This window comes from Vombatus ursinus, unplaced genomic scaffold (genome assembly GCF_900497805.2).
Source record: "Vombatus ursinus unplaced genomic scaffold, bare-nosed wombat genome assembly UNPS02009994.1, whole genome shotgun sequence".
Lineage (NCBI taxonomy): Eukaryota > Metazoa > Chordata > Mammalia > Diprotodontia > Vombatidae > Vombatus > Vombatus ursinus.
In genome coordinates, this window is record NW_020949772.1 from 1,318,567 (window position 1) to 1,332,981 (window position 14,415).

The window sequence follows — 14,415 nt, forward strand, 5'->3', positions numbered from 1 at the left end:
CATAAACTTTATTTTTACCTATCTGGTGATAGTAGTATTTTATTAATAAAATCAGCCTAATCACCAAAACCGATCTTTGGTTAGTTGGGTGCTGTAATCAGATGTTTTTAAAAGTATTTAACATATAAGTTGACTGACTTAGTAAACTGTAAGTAAGCTTTATCAGTCACCTATTAGTTCTGTCATTTTAACTGCTTTTTTTGTAAAATCTCATTTGTGACATTTCTGAGCTGGCTGAAATGCCTCTTTTATAAACTAGTCAGTTCCCCAGCATTTATTAAGAGCATTCTCTGGGTAAGGTGCTGTGCTGAATGATGAAGGTAGGAAGAACAGCAACGGCCCATGCCCTCAGGGAGCTCAGAGCCTGGCCCCTCTTGTGTGAAACCCTGCTGCATTCAGCCAACTCACTCTGCCCTCTCTCTAGGTAACATTAATGGCTGCTACCTGAACTACTACTTTTTCCTGCTGGCTGCTATCCAAGGAGTGACCCTCCTGCTTTTCCTGATTGTCTCCGTGAAATATGACCGCCAACGGTCTCGGGCCAATGGAATGCTCGCCAATGGCAAGTCCTGATGTTCCCTGACCTGTGTGTGCGCAATGAAACTATCTTGATCCTGCGGATTTTTAGTATACTGCCAAGCTATGGATTGGACAAGAGACGCCATTAAATGCACAACGATTTATTCTACCTGTGTCTGTTGTAGTTTCTTTTCTGGTGAGCTGGGAAATGCTTTCATTCTTATCCTTACATTTGAAGTCCCTTGCAGGTTTCTTTAGTAAATTTATACATCATTCAACAAGTTTAAAGTAAATGCTTTTTTAAAAAAAAATTTTATTTAGTATTTTATTTTTCTCCAGTTACATGTAAAAACAATTTTAACATTCATTTTCAAAACTTTGAGTTCTAAATTCCCTCCCTTCCTCCCTACCCCCCGCATTGAGAAGACAAGCAATTCGATATAAGTTATACGTGTATAGTCATGCAAAACACTTCCAAAATAGTCGTATTGTGAAAGATTAACTATATTTCCCTCCATCCTATTCTCCCTTCCCCCATTTATTCTGTTTTCTTTCTCCTTTGACCCTGTCCCTCCTCAAAAGTGTTTTGCTTCTGACTACCCGTTCCCCCAGTCTTCCCTCCCTTCTGTCACCTCCTCTTATCCCTTTCCCCCCTACTTTTTTGTAGGGTAAGATAGATTTATATACCCAATTGAATGTGTATGTTATTCCCTCTTTGAGCCAGTTCTGATGAGGGTAAGGTTCACTCCTTCCCTCTCACCTCCCTCTTCTTCCTCTTCACTATAAAAGCTTTTTCTTGACTCTTTCATTTGAGATAATTTTAAAGTAAATACTTTGAAAAGTCTTACTTTGTCTGATCCATCCCCTCCCCCATTTGTGGAACCAGCATTAGTCCACTGAAAATATTATTTTAGTTTGAGAATTATTGAATTCCACAAATCTGAATCTTTCCCTTATCAGACATAAATTTATTGATAACTTCAGAATATACTCTCAGTATAATTGTCCTACCAGGGAGACTTTTCAGATAGATTGTGATTGTCCAGATAGCCCTGGCATGCAGATAGATTGTCTGGTCATAGAGTAATTTTACATGAACCTGAATTGTTAATTTCGGCATATAAAACAAAAGTTTATTCCTTGGGAAGTAAATTCCAAATCTTATACAGTTTTTCTAAATTATTGGAACTAACAAGTCAGCTTACTAAAATATTATGTTTTTGGCCTTTAAGGTCCTAAATTTTATGGTTTTGAGTCCTAGTAATTTTTGACTTTCAGCTAATCAGTAAGAATCTCAGTTTAGGTGAATAAATCAGACCTCTGAAACTCAGACATGTTTGAAAGTGTTGCCCTATATTACTTCTGTCATAGAAAGAGGAAGTTTAAGAAATTAAAAAAAATCAAATTCAGTACAGTTGTATCATATAATATTACTACAAGGTGATATCTAAAAATGTGTTCTATAGATGGCCAGGCTCAGTGCAATGTGCTTCTGTGTAGGAAGGATTCACAAGTAAAGTCATTCTTAAGAGGAAGTATCTGTTTTACAACATATCAGACTTGACTTGCCTGGCATTGGCCAGCAGGACCAATAGAATTGTGTGGGGGATAAGGATGTGAACAGTCATAGTTGGGAATGTATCAATGCATGCCTTGGCCTTGTGCACTTGAAACTAACCAAATACCGCCCCCCTCCCACCCAGCCCTAGTTCACCAGTAAAATTCTAATCAGATGTGAGACCTGATAATTTTTCAACTTTGCCAACCTTGAAATTAAACATATAGAAATTTTGTTCCTTCTTCTGTTCCCCCACCCATCTCCAGTAATCTATGTCTAAGTTCTTATGTGGAACACTAATTTTTTCTGATAACTCATTTCCTCTCTACTCTCACTATTTAACCTGTTGTCCCTTCTTCTGGTTAGTCTTCGCTTCACTTTAGTCTGTCCCTCAGCAAGCAGAAAAATTTATTTGACAAATCCATAGCTCTGCCAATGTCACACCCTTCCCAAACTTTTCATTGTCTTCCAGAGAAAGGTCAGATCCAACTTTTAAACACACTCTTCTTTCTTGCTAATCTCTGTGTTTTAGCTCACATTATTTCCTTGTTGAAATATTTGATTGAAGAGGGAGTAACCAAGTGAGGAATTTGGGCCTACTGGTGGTGGTATTAATTGATTTTTTTTTTTTTTTGGCTAGGCAATGGGGTTAAGTGACTTGCCTGGGGTCACACAGCTCCTAAGTGTTATGTGTCTGAGGCTGGATTTGAACTTGGGTCCTCCTGAATCCAGGGCCGGTGCTCTATCCATCATATCCACCTAGCTGCCCCTATTACTTGATGTTTTGAAATTAAGGTAGTAAATTATAGTAATTCTCTCTTTTCCCCTTCCCAATAGGGGAAGACATATTGATAGAAGACATATATGTACAAAAGGCTACACTTGGCAGGAATCACCTGTGTTCACACTCACTTTCCCCCTCTTTTCCTCCTCCTTCCCAGAGTATGTCTCTCTACAAATGAGGTTCTTTATCCTGGGCAGCTGAAAGTGATTGAGGATTATCTGCCCCAGGGCACAAATCCATGCATATAATTGATGCTAGTGACGTTTCCCACTCAAAGCAGCCATAAACAGTCATGTACGGGGTTGCTATTTATGAAGTACTTCTCATGTGGACATCAGCCTTCTGCAGTGCTCAGTTGTCCTGTCTTGAGACCTTAAACTTAATCTTTTACTAGGCAAAAGAATAAGCATTTATTAAGTTGCTATGTGCCAGGCACTGTGCTAAACGATTTACAAACATTGCATTTGATCTTCACAGCAACCCTGTAAGGGGGGTGCTATTATTAGCTCATTTTACAGATGAGAAGACTGAGGCAGACAAGTTAAAAGATATTATTCTCATTTTACAGTTGAGGAAACCAAGACAAACAGGATAAATGTCATGTCATGTCCAAGGCCACATAAATGTCAGAGGCCAGATTTGAACTCAGGTCTTCCTGACTCCAGGCCTAGCACTCTAACCATTGTACCATCAAGCTCCTTGTTCCCTTACCAAGGTATCCCACATCCTTCCTCCTACAATCAACCTTGCTCTCCAGTGACTCAGGATCAATAAAGACATTTACTGACTTTTCTTCTCCACCTGACCGAGATGGAGATATGTTTCTGCTGTGAAAGTGCACCTGTGAAGGCACAGGATGAGCTACTTCTTGAAGAAATCCTTTTATTTTGTTACTTCACATTGCTATTCCTGTCCTTCCATGTAGGATTGGTGTCACCTCTTAGGGGAATTATTTTTTTATTTAAAATATGATGTCCTAATGACTTGTCTTCTTTTTGTCTTTCTCTCATAACTCTCCCAAATAAACAACAATAAGTAAAACAGATGGAGAAAAATGGTCAGATTATAGAATTTAGAACTGGAGAGGACCTTGAAGGTCATCTTTGTCTTGACTTTCATTTCACAGAAGGGGGAACTGAGCCTTTGAGTTGGAGGGCAACAGTGGAATACGGTAGAAGAAGCATTAGCTCTGATGTCAGAAAGCCTGGGTCCACATCCTACCTCTTATATGATCTCTGTGACCTTGGATAAATCAGCCCCCTTGGACCCCAGTTTCCTCGTATATTAAATGAAAGGATTCAACTAGTTATTCAACTCTGATATCCCTTTCAGCTTTAAGTCTGATACTAAGAGGTTTAGTGACTTGTCCAAAGTCACACAGATAATTGCAGAACCTAAATTCAAATGCAAGTCTCTGACTAAAGATTCATTGTTTTTTTTTCTTCACATTTTATGTTTATCTTTTGAATCAGATTGTTGCCTTTATTATTTGATAGTGAAATATCTCCTTCATATACTGTCAGGAACGAGGCACTGCCAGTTCCTTAAAAATGAACTGAAAAATACTCTGGTCTTAATTTCTTGTCTTGGTATGAATAGATATCCAGGGACATGGGTAGGATTTCACCGTGGACAGGCCAGGGTGACTGAACTGCTCTGGGAACTGAAGGAAAAATGTAGTCCATTGGGAGCTAACCATGGTCCTGAATCTTGGTGTCTGACGCAGAACTCAAATTTAGTCCAAGCACCATGATCACCAAAGTCATCCAGCTCCATCTACCAAACTTTACAAACTTTTATGCCTCAAGTTTAACCAATATTTTCTCACTTGCATGAAGGAAAAAATTCTTCACGCTATTGAGGGATTGTAGGTGATATAATAGTAATAGTAATAATAATAATAACTGACATGTATTTCTTTAAGGTTTTCAAAGCACTTCACATATATTTTCATATGAGCCTCATTACAATCCCATGAGGCAAGCACTACAGTTACTAGGATCGTATTTTACTTATGAGGAAATAGGCTTTAGAGGGATTATGTAATTTACTGATGTTCACAGGGCTAAAAAGTGTGAAAAGTGGGCTTAAAATTCTTCTGATTCTAAGTCCAGCACTTAGGCCACTAAATCTTGGCTTTTGCTCTTGCTGTTGGACCACGCTTGCAGGACCGTGGTTATTTCCTGTCTCTGGGCCTCAGGTTCCTGATAGTTAAAATGAAGGAGTTAGGCTAGATGACTTATGAGATATCTTCCAAGTAAATTCTATTAGATGTTATAAAATTGTATTGATAAGATTTTGGAAAAAAAGACATTTCCCTGGAGGCCCCTCAGTGTGGTCGATGAGTAATTGTCTTAGGACTTTGGAGCCCAATTTTGAGTTTCTGTGATTCTGTCACTCTCTGTGGGGTATCTTTATGAATTTTTGTTTGCATGTACTTTTATTTTTTACCTGTTTAGCTGGCATACCTAGCATAGTAGGCATATATGGGAACATAATCCTGCAAAGGTGCAATCAGTACCTGCCCTACAAATGAGTGGAAAGCTGGGGGCCTCCCAGAGAGTCCACATAGTGGGGGGTGGATACGGGAGTTCTGGGCTTTGATACTAAATACTCACAGTTCCCATTTAAATAGTTCTTTATGGTGTGCAAATGCCTTTGAATAGAAGAACTAAAAAGAGCCTTAAAACCATTTTAGTTTAACATGCCTACATTTTAAGAGTAAGGAAAGTTCCCTAGACAGAAGTGATTTTCTAGAACATGACTCTGCCTTCCCACCCCCACCCCCACCCCCTACTGCTAGTGCCTTCCCTCTTGAGATTACCTTCCTCTTGGACTGTAGCTATCTTTGATGGGTATGTTGTCTTCCTCTTTGGAACGTGAGCTTCTTGTGGGTAAGGACCATGTTTTTACCTTTGTATCCTCAGTGCTTAGCACAGTAGCAGGCATGTAGTAAGTGCTTCATAAATGCTCAGTTGGCTGACAGGTTTGCTGAACGTTAAACAGGTAGTAAGTAGGCAAAGCCATGATTTAAACTCACCTCCAAATCTAATGCTTGTTCTGTCACTCCACCTATAATAATCAGACAATCTCCAATAATGTGAGGAACATTTTCTTCACATAGGTCCGAAGAGTTTGCTTAGATTCTTGCAACCCCTTGAGGTGGGTAATGAGATATTATCTCTATTTTACAAGTGAAACAGGCACAAACAGGTTATGTGAGTTGCCCAGGGTTAGGCAGCTAGTAGGTGGCAGTCAGTAAATATATATTAAGTGCCTGCTAAGTGCTGGGGATTAAAAAGGGCAAAAGACAGTCTCTGCCTTCAAGAAGCTTACAATCTAATGGGATAAACAACATGCAAACAAATGCATACAAAGCAAGCTATGTACAGGATAAATAAAAACTAAGAAAGGGAAACCACTGGAATTAAAAGGGGTTGGAAAGGCTTCCTGTACAAGGTGGGATTTTTGTTACTGTTTGTCCTTCATTCTCAAGAGAGCCATGACATCAGGAAGGTGATGCCATGACATTCAAGTGAGTTGGATTTAAGTGAGAGAAGGCTGTGCAAAGTCACCAGCCTCACTCTCTCCTCTGGAGCCATGTGGGTCCAGAGGCAAGCTGTAGATCAAGACAACTGGAGATGTCCCTGGATGCAGTGGAAGATGGCCTTTTTAAGCTAAGGTCTTTAACAGATCTTAGTTTGACTGAGGTAGCACCCATTCAGTGATTAAGGCTAGGTAAGAAATGAGGCAGAGAATGGTGGGATTTTAAGTGACTTGCCCAGAGTCACACAGCTAGCGAGTATCGTGTGTCTGAGGCTGGATTTGAATTGAGGTCCTCCTGACTCCAGGGCTGGTGCTCTATCCACTTCACCACCTAACTGCCCTGAATAGTGGGATTTTAGTTGGGTCTTAAAAGAAACCGAGAGGTCAGAAGGTAGAGAAGAGAAGGGAGAGCCTTCCAGGCATGGAGGACAGCCAGAGAAAATGCCTGGAGCCGAGAAATAGTCTGTCACTGGATCAAAGAGGAAGCGTGGGGAAGTAGGGTGTAAGAAAACTGGAGAGGTAGGAGGGGCCAGGCTATAAATGGCTTTGAATGCCAAACAGCAAGAGGAAGGCGATGGAGTTTATTGAGTAGGGAGGGCAGATGGGTGATCAGGCCTGTGTTTTAGGAAAATCACTTCAGTGGCTGAATGGAGAATGGACTGGGGTGGGGAAAGACTCGAGGCTGGCAGCTGGCAGCAACAGCTATTGCAACAATCCAGATGTGAGATATACGTTAATCCCCTAGTACCTCTTTGTATCCCGTAAATTTTGGCACGTTGTCTCATTGTTGTCATTTCCTTTAATGAAATGATCCATTGTTTCTATAATTTGTTCTTTGACCCACTTATTTTTTAGGATTAGATTATTTAATTTCCAGTGAGTTTTTAGTCTGTCTTTCAACACCGTCCATTATTGAACGTAATTTTTATTGTATTATGATCTGAAAAGGATTCAGTAGTCCAGGCAAGAGGGGAGGAGAGTCTGAAGTGCCCATGTAAGTGGAGAAGGGAACAGATGTGAGACTGCTTGAGTGTGGTTGAGAAGCAAGCAGACTTGGTCAGGTTGACAGAGGGATAGCCACTTCATGGAAATAAATCTTCAGTGGCAAACGTGCTTCTAAGCCAGAAAGAGAAGTGTTTGGAACCATCGAGGTAGAAAAATTATTAGCGTTAACCTGGCTTGGGAGCACTCAAAAGCATTGTATTAGGTAAACCACTAACAGTTTCAGAGAGTTAGGGGGGAAATCAGAGTTCTTAGAGGAAAGAGAAAAGAACTTGGGTGAGAATATTTTGGTTAATTTGGATTAATAATAGAAATAATGAAAATAAAAAGTTCCGTTTTCCCTTCTGTGAGAATGACTAAAAAAAAAAAAAAAAAGACAAGCTTATCAACTTTAACACCAAATGCAGAGAAGCTCAACTCTACATTAAAATGCAGAAGAGAAAGTTTCAGAATAAATAGAAAAGTATAATCCAACCATGTTTAGCTTACAGAAAACACATTTAATCCAGAAAGATTTAAGTAGATTCAAAATGAAAGAATGAATTAAAATTTACCATGCTGCTGAATTTATCCTTATAAGCTGTGTGACCTGGGATAGGTCACTTTGCCCTCACAGCCTCAGTTTTCTCATCTGTGGAATGAGAATGGTCATGATTGCAATGTCTGCCTCACAGGGTTATCATGAAGCGGATGCTTCATGCTGTAAAGTGCCATATGGATAATGTTTTTTCATTAATATTGTTATATGACTGCACAGCACAAAAAGCTAGAATGACACTAATGATATTAGAGAAAATATGAACTATGCATGTACTAAATATTAATCATATAGGCATCTAATAATTCTACCATAAAACCTGAGGAAAAAAATCTTGTTACATCCATTGGAAGAAGAGATGGGTTAAAAACCATATATCTGTAAGGAAATGATACATATCTATAAGACTAAAAATACTTTCATCAGTGGAACCATAGTCAAAGGACATGAATGGACAGTCTACAGTAGTCAGTCAGTAAACATTTGTTCAGTGCCTAATATGTGCCAGGCACTGTGCCAAGCACTGGGGATTAAAAAAGAGTTAAAAAAGCAGTCCCTGCCCTCAAGGAGTTTACAGTCTAGCGGGGGAGACAACATCAAACAGATTTATACAAAGCAAGCAATATATAGAATAAATATGAAGTAATTGCCAGAGGGAAGGTACGAGAACTAATTGAGGTCAGGGAAGGCTTCCAGCAGAAGGTGGGAGTTTTGTTGGGACTTAAAGGAAAGGGGATGTGAGGTGGATGGGGAGTGGGGCCAGTACTTGGAGAGGAGGAGGGAGAGCTTTCCAGGCATGGGCAACAGCCAGAGAAAAAGTGCAGATCCAGCAGGTGGATTGTGTTGTTAGTTGTTTGTGAAACAGCTGGGAGGAGGTCAGTATCACCAAATAGAAAAGTATGTGTCAGGGGATAAGATGTAAGAAAACTGGAAAAGTAGGAGGGGGCTAGGTTATGAAGGGCTTTGGAAGCCAAACAGCATTTTGTATTTGCTCCTGGAAGCAATAGGGAGTCACTAAAGTTTATTGAGTAAGAGGGTAATAAGATTAAATTTTCTGGATAATTCATTGCTGTCAATAAAAATCATTTGAATACCCCCCACTATGTGTATATTTATTTATTTATAAACTATAATGTATTTCTGTACCAATCGTTATAAAACTTACACAAAATAGAAGTAAAAATGATGAAATAAGATTGAAATGGTATTTCATATCAAATGGTATTTAGAAGCATTCAGGTGGTGCAGTGGATAAAGCAATGGACTTGGATTCAAAAAGATCAGGGTTCAAATCCTGCCTTAGGTACTTACTAACTGTGTTAACTCTGGACAAGCCAGTTAATGTCAGTGAGCCTCAGTTTCCTCCTCAGTAAGAGAGATAACAGTAGCAACTACATCACAGGGTTGCTGTGGGCACCAAATAAAGATGATATGTAAAACACAAGTGCAAACTTTAAATTGCTATATAATTGCTCGCTATTGTATTTGATTCCAGACTCGTTAGGGAGTCACTGGAATTCATTAAGTAGGGGAGTGATACAATCAGATCTGAACCTTAGATATTAAATTCCTTTGGCAGCTGTCTGGAGGGTGGATTGGAACGAGGAGACACTTGAGACAGGGAGCCCAATTAGAAGGGTGTTGAAAGAGCCTAAGCGAAAGACTAATACCTCTTGTCTGAGAGCTGTTGAGTCCTTTTCAGGGTTGCTCATCCACCTTTGGTGTCCACCTGATTCACCCAATTCTCACCTGTGGCTCCAAGAAGCTATAGTATTCACAGTGGCCACACCCCAGTAAACTGTTTTGGCCAATGGACTAAACCAGGTTGAAAGTAACCAAGGGATCTCAAACCCATCTGTGAGTTAGTGGGATGTCTACCCCAAGCATGTGAACACTTCCCCTAGAGGAATGGGTGGATGAGAACAATTTGTTCCAAGGCCATAAAGGCAGTTGCAGCAGATGCCATGGAGCCCTTAGAGCTCGATAAGACATCAAAGATGCCAAAGATCCACTGCATCCTGAGCCATCGCTAGCCGTCTGGAAGATGGAGTGAGACTGACATCTACTGTTCACTTATCTTGGCAGCATACTTTCTTTTTTTAAATTTTTTTTTTTATTTTGGCAGTGTACTTTCCAGGGATGTCCACATAGATGATGAGGTTGATGCACACATTGCCAGAACTAGCTTAGTGCTTTGGAGGCTCTGAAGGAAAGTGTGGGAGAGACTACCAAACTGAAGGTCTGCAGAGCTATTGTGCTGATCTCATTGTTGTATGCTTGTGAGACCTGGACAGTATGCCAGCGCCATGCCAGGAAACTGAATCACTTCTATTACAATTGTCTTTGGAAGATTCTGAAGATCACCTGGTCGGATAAAGTACTGGACACTGAGGTCCTTTCTCCAGCCAAACTGCCGAGTATTCAAACTGTACTGCAGAGAGTGCAACTCCAATGGGCTGGCCACATTATTTGAATGCCAAACATATGTTTCCCTAAAAGACTATTTTATAGAGAACTCACACAAGGAAAGTGCTTACACGGCAGTCAGAAGTGATGGAAGGACACTCTCAAGGTCTCTCTAAAGAACTTTGGAATTGATTGTGAGACATGAGAGACACTGGCCAAGATTGTCCAGCATGGCGTGCCCTCATCTAAGGAGGCTAAATGAGGCCATGAATAGTTGGACACGACTGAAAATGACCCACACCAAAAATTGTGCAGTATGTATTAAGTGTCTCTACTATGTGCCAGGTGCTGGGGATAGAAATAAGGGGGGGCAAAAGACAGTCTCTGCCCTCAAGGAACTTAAAATCTAAAGGTGAAGACAATATACAGAGGGAACTGAGAAGAGAGAGGACATGAGAGGCTACCCAGTGGGACATGATAATGAAGTTAGAGTGAAACAAAGCAGATGGTTGGAATTCTGAGCTTTCCATAAAACAAAGCCATGGGAAGAGGTTTTTTTTTTTGTTTAGTTTTGTTTTTGTTTTTGTGGTTGTTTGTGTTTTTTTTCCTCCAACCTCCAATCAGAAGCAACTGAGGGTACTAATGAGGTGTGAATACCAAAGCTGAAGTAATCTCCATGATCATGAGTTTCCTGGTGATGAGCTTATCCTGGGGGGTGGGGGGCTTACAGGAGGTGGGGTGAGATGATCATCATGAGGGTGGTGATGGAGTCAAAACCAAGAAGACCAGTTATTGACAAATTAATTTTGTGAAATTGTAATGATAAGACATAGCACCTGATTGGATACTTGGAGTGAATGACAATGAAAAATTGAAGATGACATAGAGATCATCACCTGGAAGGATGATGGTGCCTTCCGAAGTGTGGAAGTGTTGGTCAAGAACAAAACCCAAATCTGAAAAGTGTTAGGAAGAAGTTTAGGAAGAAGCCGAGGGGAGATCCAGAAAAAAATGTGTCTCCTTCTGGAGTCTCTGTCAGTTTTACCTTATATAGAGTTCAAACAAGGGTACAACTTGAGGGATCTTACATATAGGCTGTTTCTGAAAAAAGGAAGTTTCCAGATAAGTATAAATATTCATTACAACTTGGGCAAAGCCAAAACACAAGCTTTTGGGGTGGAACTAAAACAAGACCTTGGTTGGGTTCCACACCTCACATTCTGGGTTAAACAATGTCCAGCCAAATAAAGCTAGGTTCAAACAATATCTAATATTTTCCCCACAGAAGAGGGATGGTTTGGGAGCATAGAAAGGATAATATAATGAGATCTAGAGATGTAATCATAACAATCCACATCTGCTCATCCCTGTGAGACTCACTTTGCCCCACTTAAAGTGAAGATGGGGGTCTGGTGACTGTAGAGTTTGCTTTCCTTCTGTCCTTCAACCTGTTGTGGTCGCCAGGCTATCTGGAGAATGGGGTGGGTGCAGTTACATCTTCTTGACTTCGAATCCGGTGCTATCCACTCTGCCATTTAGACTTGTACTTACCACCAAAAGGTAGAACTAAGAGCAATAGGTTGAAGTCTCTAAAAGGCAGAAGAGAATCTTCCTAACAGTGAAAGTTATGCTATAGTGGAATAGTCTACCATTTTCCTCTCAATGAAAGCTTTCAAACAAAGGCTGGATGGGCCACTTGCCTGCATTGTTCAGATGGCATTTTCTATTTTATTTTATTTTATTATTTTTTAAATTTTATTTTTAATTAATTTTTTTTGATTTATCAATAATCACTTCCATATGCTCTTGAGTTTAAAATTTTTCTCCCCCTTCCTCCCCACCACCCTCCCCAAGACAGCGCACAATCTGATACAGGCTATACATTTACATTCATATTAAACATATTTTCACATTAGTGATGTTGTAAGTAGAAATTAAAATCAATAGGAGGAACCATCAGAAAGAGGAAACAAAACTCAACAGAAGAGAAAAAAAATAACAATTCAGCTTCCATAGTTCTTTCTTTGGATGTGGTTAGCATTTTCCATCACAAGGCCTCTGGAGATGTCTTAGATCCTTGTATTGCCAGGAAGGGTTAAGTTTACCAATATTAGTCATCGCACAACGTGGCTGTTATTGTGTACAACATTCTCTTGGTTCTGCTCACTTCCCTCAGCATCAGACCTTACAAGTCTTTCCAGGTTTTTCTGAAGTCAGCCTGTTTATCATTTCTTATAGCACAATAGTATTCCATCACATTCATATACACAATTTGCTCAGCCATTCCCCAATTGATGGGCATCCTTTCAATTTCCAATTCTTTGCCACCACAAAAAGAGCTGCTATGAATATTTTTGTACATGTAGGTCCTTTTCCCATTTGTGTGATCTCTTTGGGATACAGCCCTAGAAGTGCTATTGCTGGGTCAAAGGGTATGCACATTTTTATAGCCCTTTGGGCATAGTTCCAAATTGCTCTCCAAAATGGTTGGATCATTTCACAACTCCACCAATAATGCATTAGTGTTCCAATTTTCCCACATCTTCTCCAACATTTGTCATTTTCCTGTTTTGTCATGTTGACCATTCTGATAGATGTGATGTCGTACCTCAGAGTTGTTTTGATTTGCATTTCTCTAATCAATAGTGATTTAGAGCATTTTTTCATATGACTATAAATGGCTTTAATTTCTTCATCAGATGGCATTTTTGCACACTTTATTAGAGGCTACTAGGGGGCTCTATAGTGCACAGGTCTTGGAGTCAGGAAGACCAGAGCTCAAATTCAGCCTCAGATACTTAATTAGCTGTGCCATCCAGGCCAAGTGACTTAACCTCTGTTTGCCTCAGTTTCCTTATCTGTAAAATGGGGATAATATCAACACCTGCTTCCCAAGGTTGTTGTGAGTCTCAAATGAGGTAACATCTGTAAAGTGTTTAGCATAGTGCCTGGCACATGATATCCCAATTTGTCCCCATGTCTCAAGCTTCTCTCTTCTATAATTTCTTCACATGACTGTCAAATTGGTATAAATGCTACATAAACACTTATTCCTTCCCTCTTCCCTTGTTTTTTCTCTCTGTTCTTTTAACATAGTTGACCATCTCTTGCTTTTGTTACCCTCTCCTCCCTTGGTTTTTGTGACATAGCTCTTTCTTAGTTCTATCTGACTTCTCTTCCTTATTATTCATTGTTCTGTGATCATCCATATCTCAGTTCCCAGCTGCTATTATCGAAGATACCAACAGGTGGAAACCTCAGGGAACCCTTTCTCTCCCTTCCCTCTAGTTTCCAATCCTTAATTTTCAGCCAGCTACAGATCCTCCCTCATCTCCACCTCTGCCAGAGTCAGAACCCGGGTCCAGTCTGACCCTAGGGTTCACTGTGCTATTCCAAACAATCATTATTTATATATCTTCTTCCTTGCCATTGCTCCCCAAGGTCCACTGTACTTACCATCTGCTTCAACATTTTTGCCTCTGGACTCTTAGGCAATACCATATGACCTGGCATTGTACCCTAAAAACCAGCTGTTCTTTCCATCTGTGCTGAAACTGAATGTTGCTGTATGTGTTGCCTTCCTTAATTAAAACGTGAGCTTCTTAAGACCCTCTTAAGTTTAAGTTTAAGTTTGTGTCCTTTGTACTTATGATGGTTCTTGGAATACAGTAATTGCTTCATAAGTGCTTTTCCATTCCATTCCACAAAGCTGTTATGCATCCCATTCTCTCTCTCTCTCTCTCTCTCTCTCTCTCTCTCTCTCTCTTTCTCTGTCTCTGTGTCTCTCTCTCTGTCTCTCTCCCTCTCTCCCTCCCCCCCATCTTTTTTTTTCTTTCTTTTATTTATTTATTTGCTAGGCAATGGGGTTAAGTGACTTGCCCAGGGTTACACAGCTAGTAAGTGTCAAGTATCTGAGGCAGATTTGAACTCAGGTCCTCCTAACTCCAGGACTGGTGCTCTTTCCACTGCACCACCTAGCTGCTCTTCCTTTTCTTTCTTTTTCTTTCTTTCTTTTTTTCTTTCTTTCTTTCTTTCTTTCTTTCTTTCTTTCTTTCTTTCTTT

At 40.1% G+C, this 14,415-nt stretch overlaps 1 protein-coding gene across 1 annotated transcript in view; it reads left to right on the forward strand.

Annotated features, from left to right (window-relative positions):
- Nucleotides 1-688, forward strand: part of SLC15A4 (solute carrier family 15 member 4) — a 41,693-nt gene extending 41,005 nt beyond the window's left edge. The window contains exon 10 of the mRNA XM_027853511.1: nt 425-688. Within this exon, the coding sequence (XP_027709312.1) occupies nt 425-573 (149 nt within the window). The 3' untranslated portion in view covers nt 574-688. The remainder of the gene's footprint in view (nt 1-424) is intronic.
- Nucleotides 689-14,415: the final 13,727 nt, after the last annotated feature.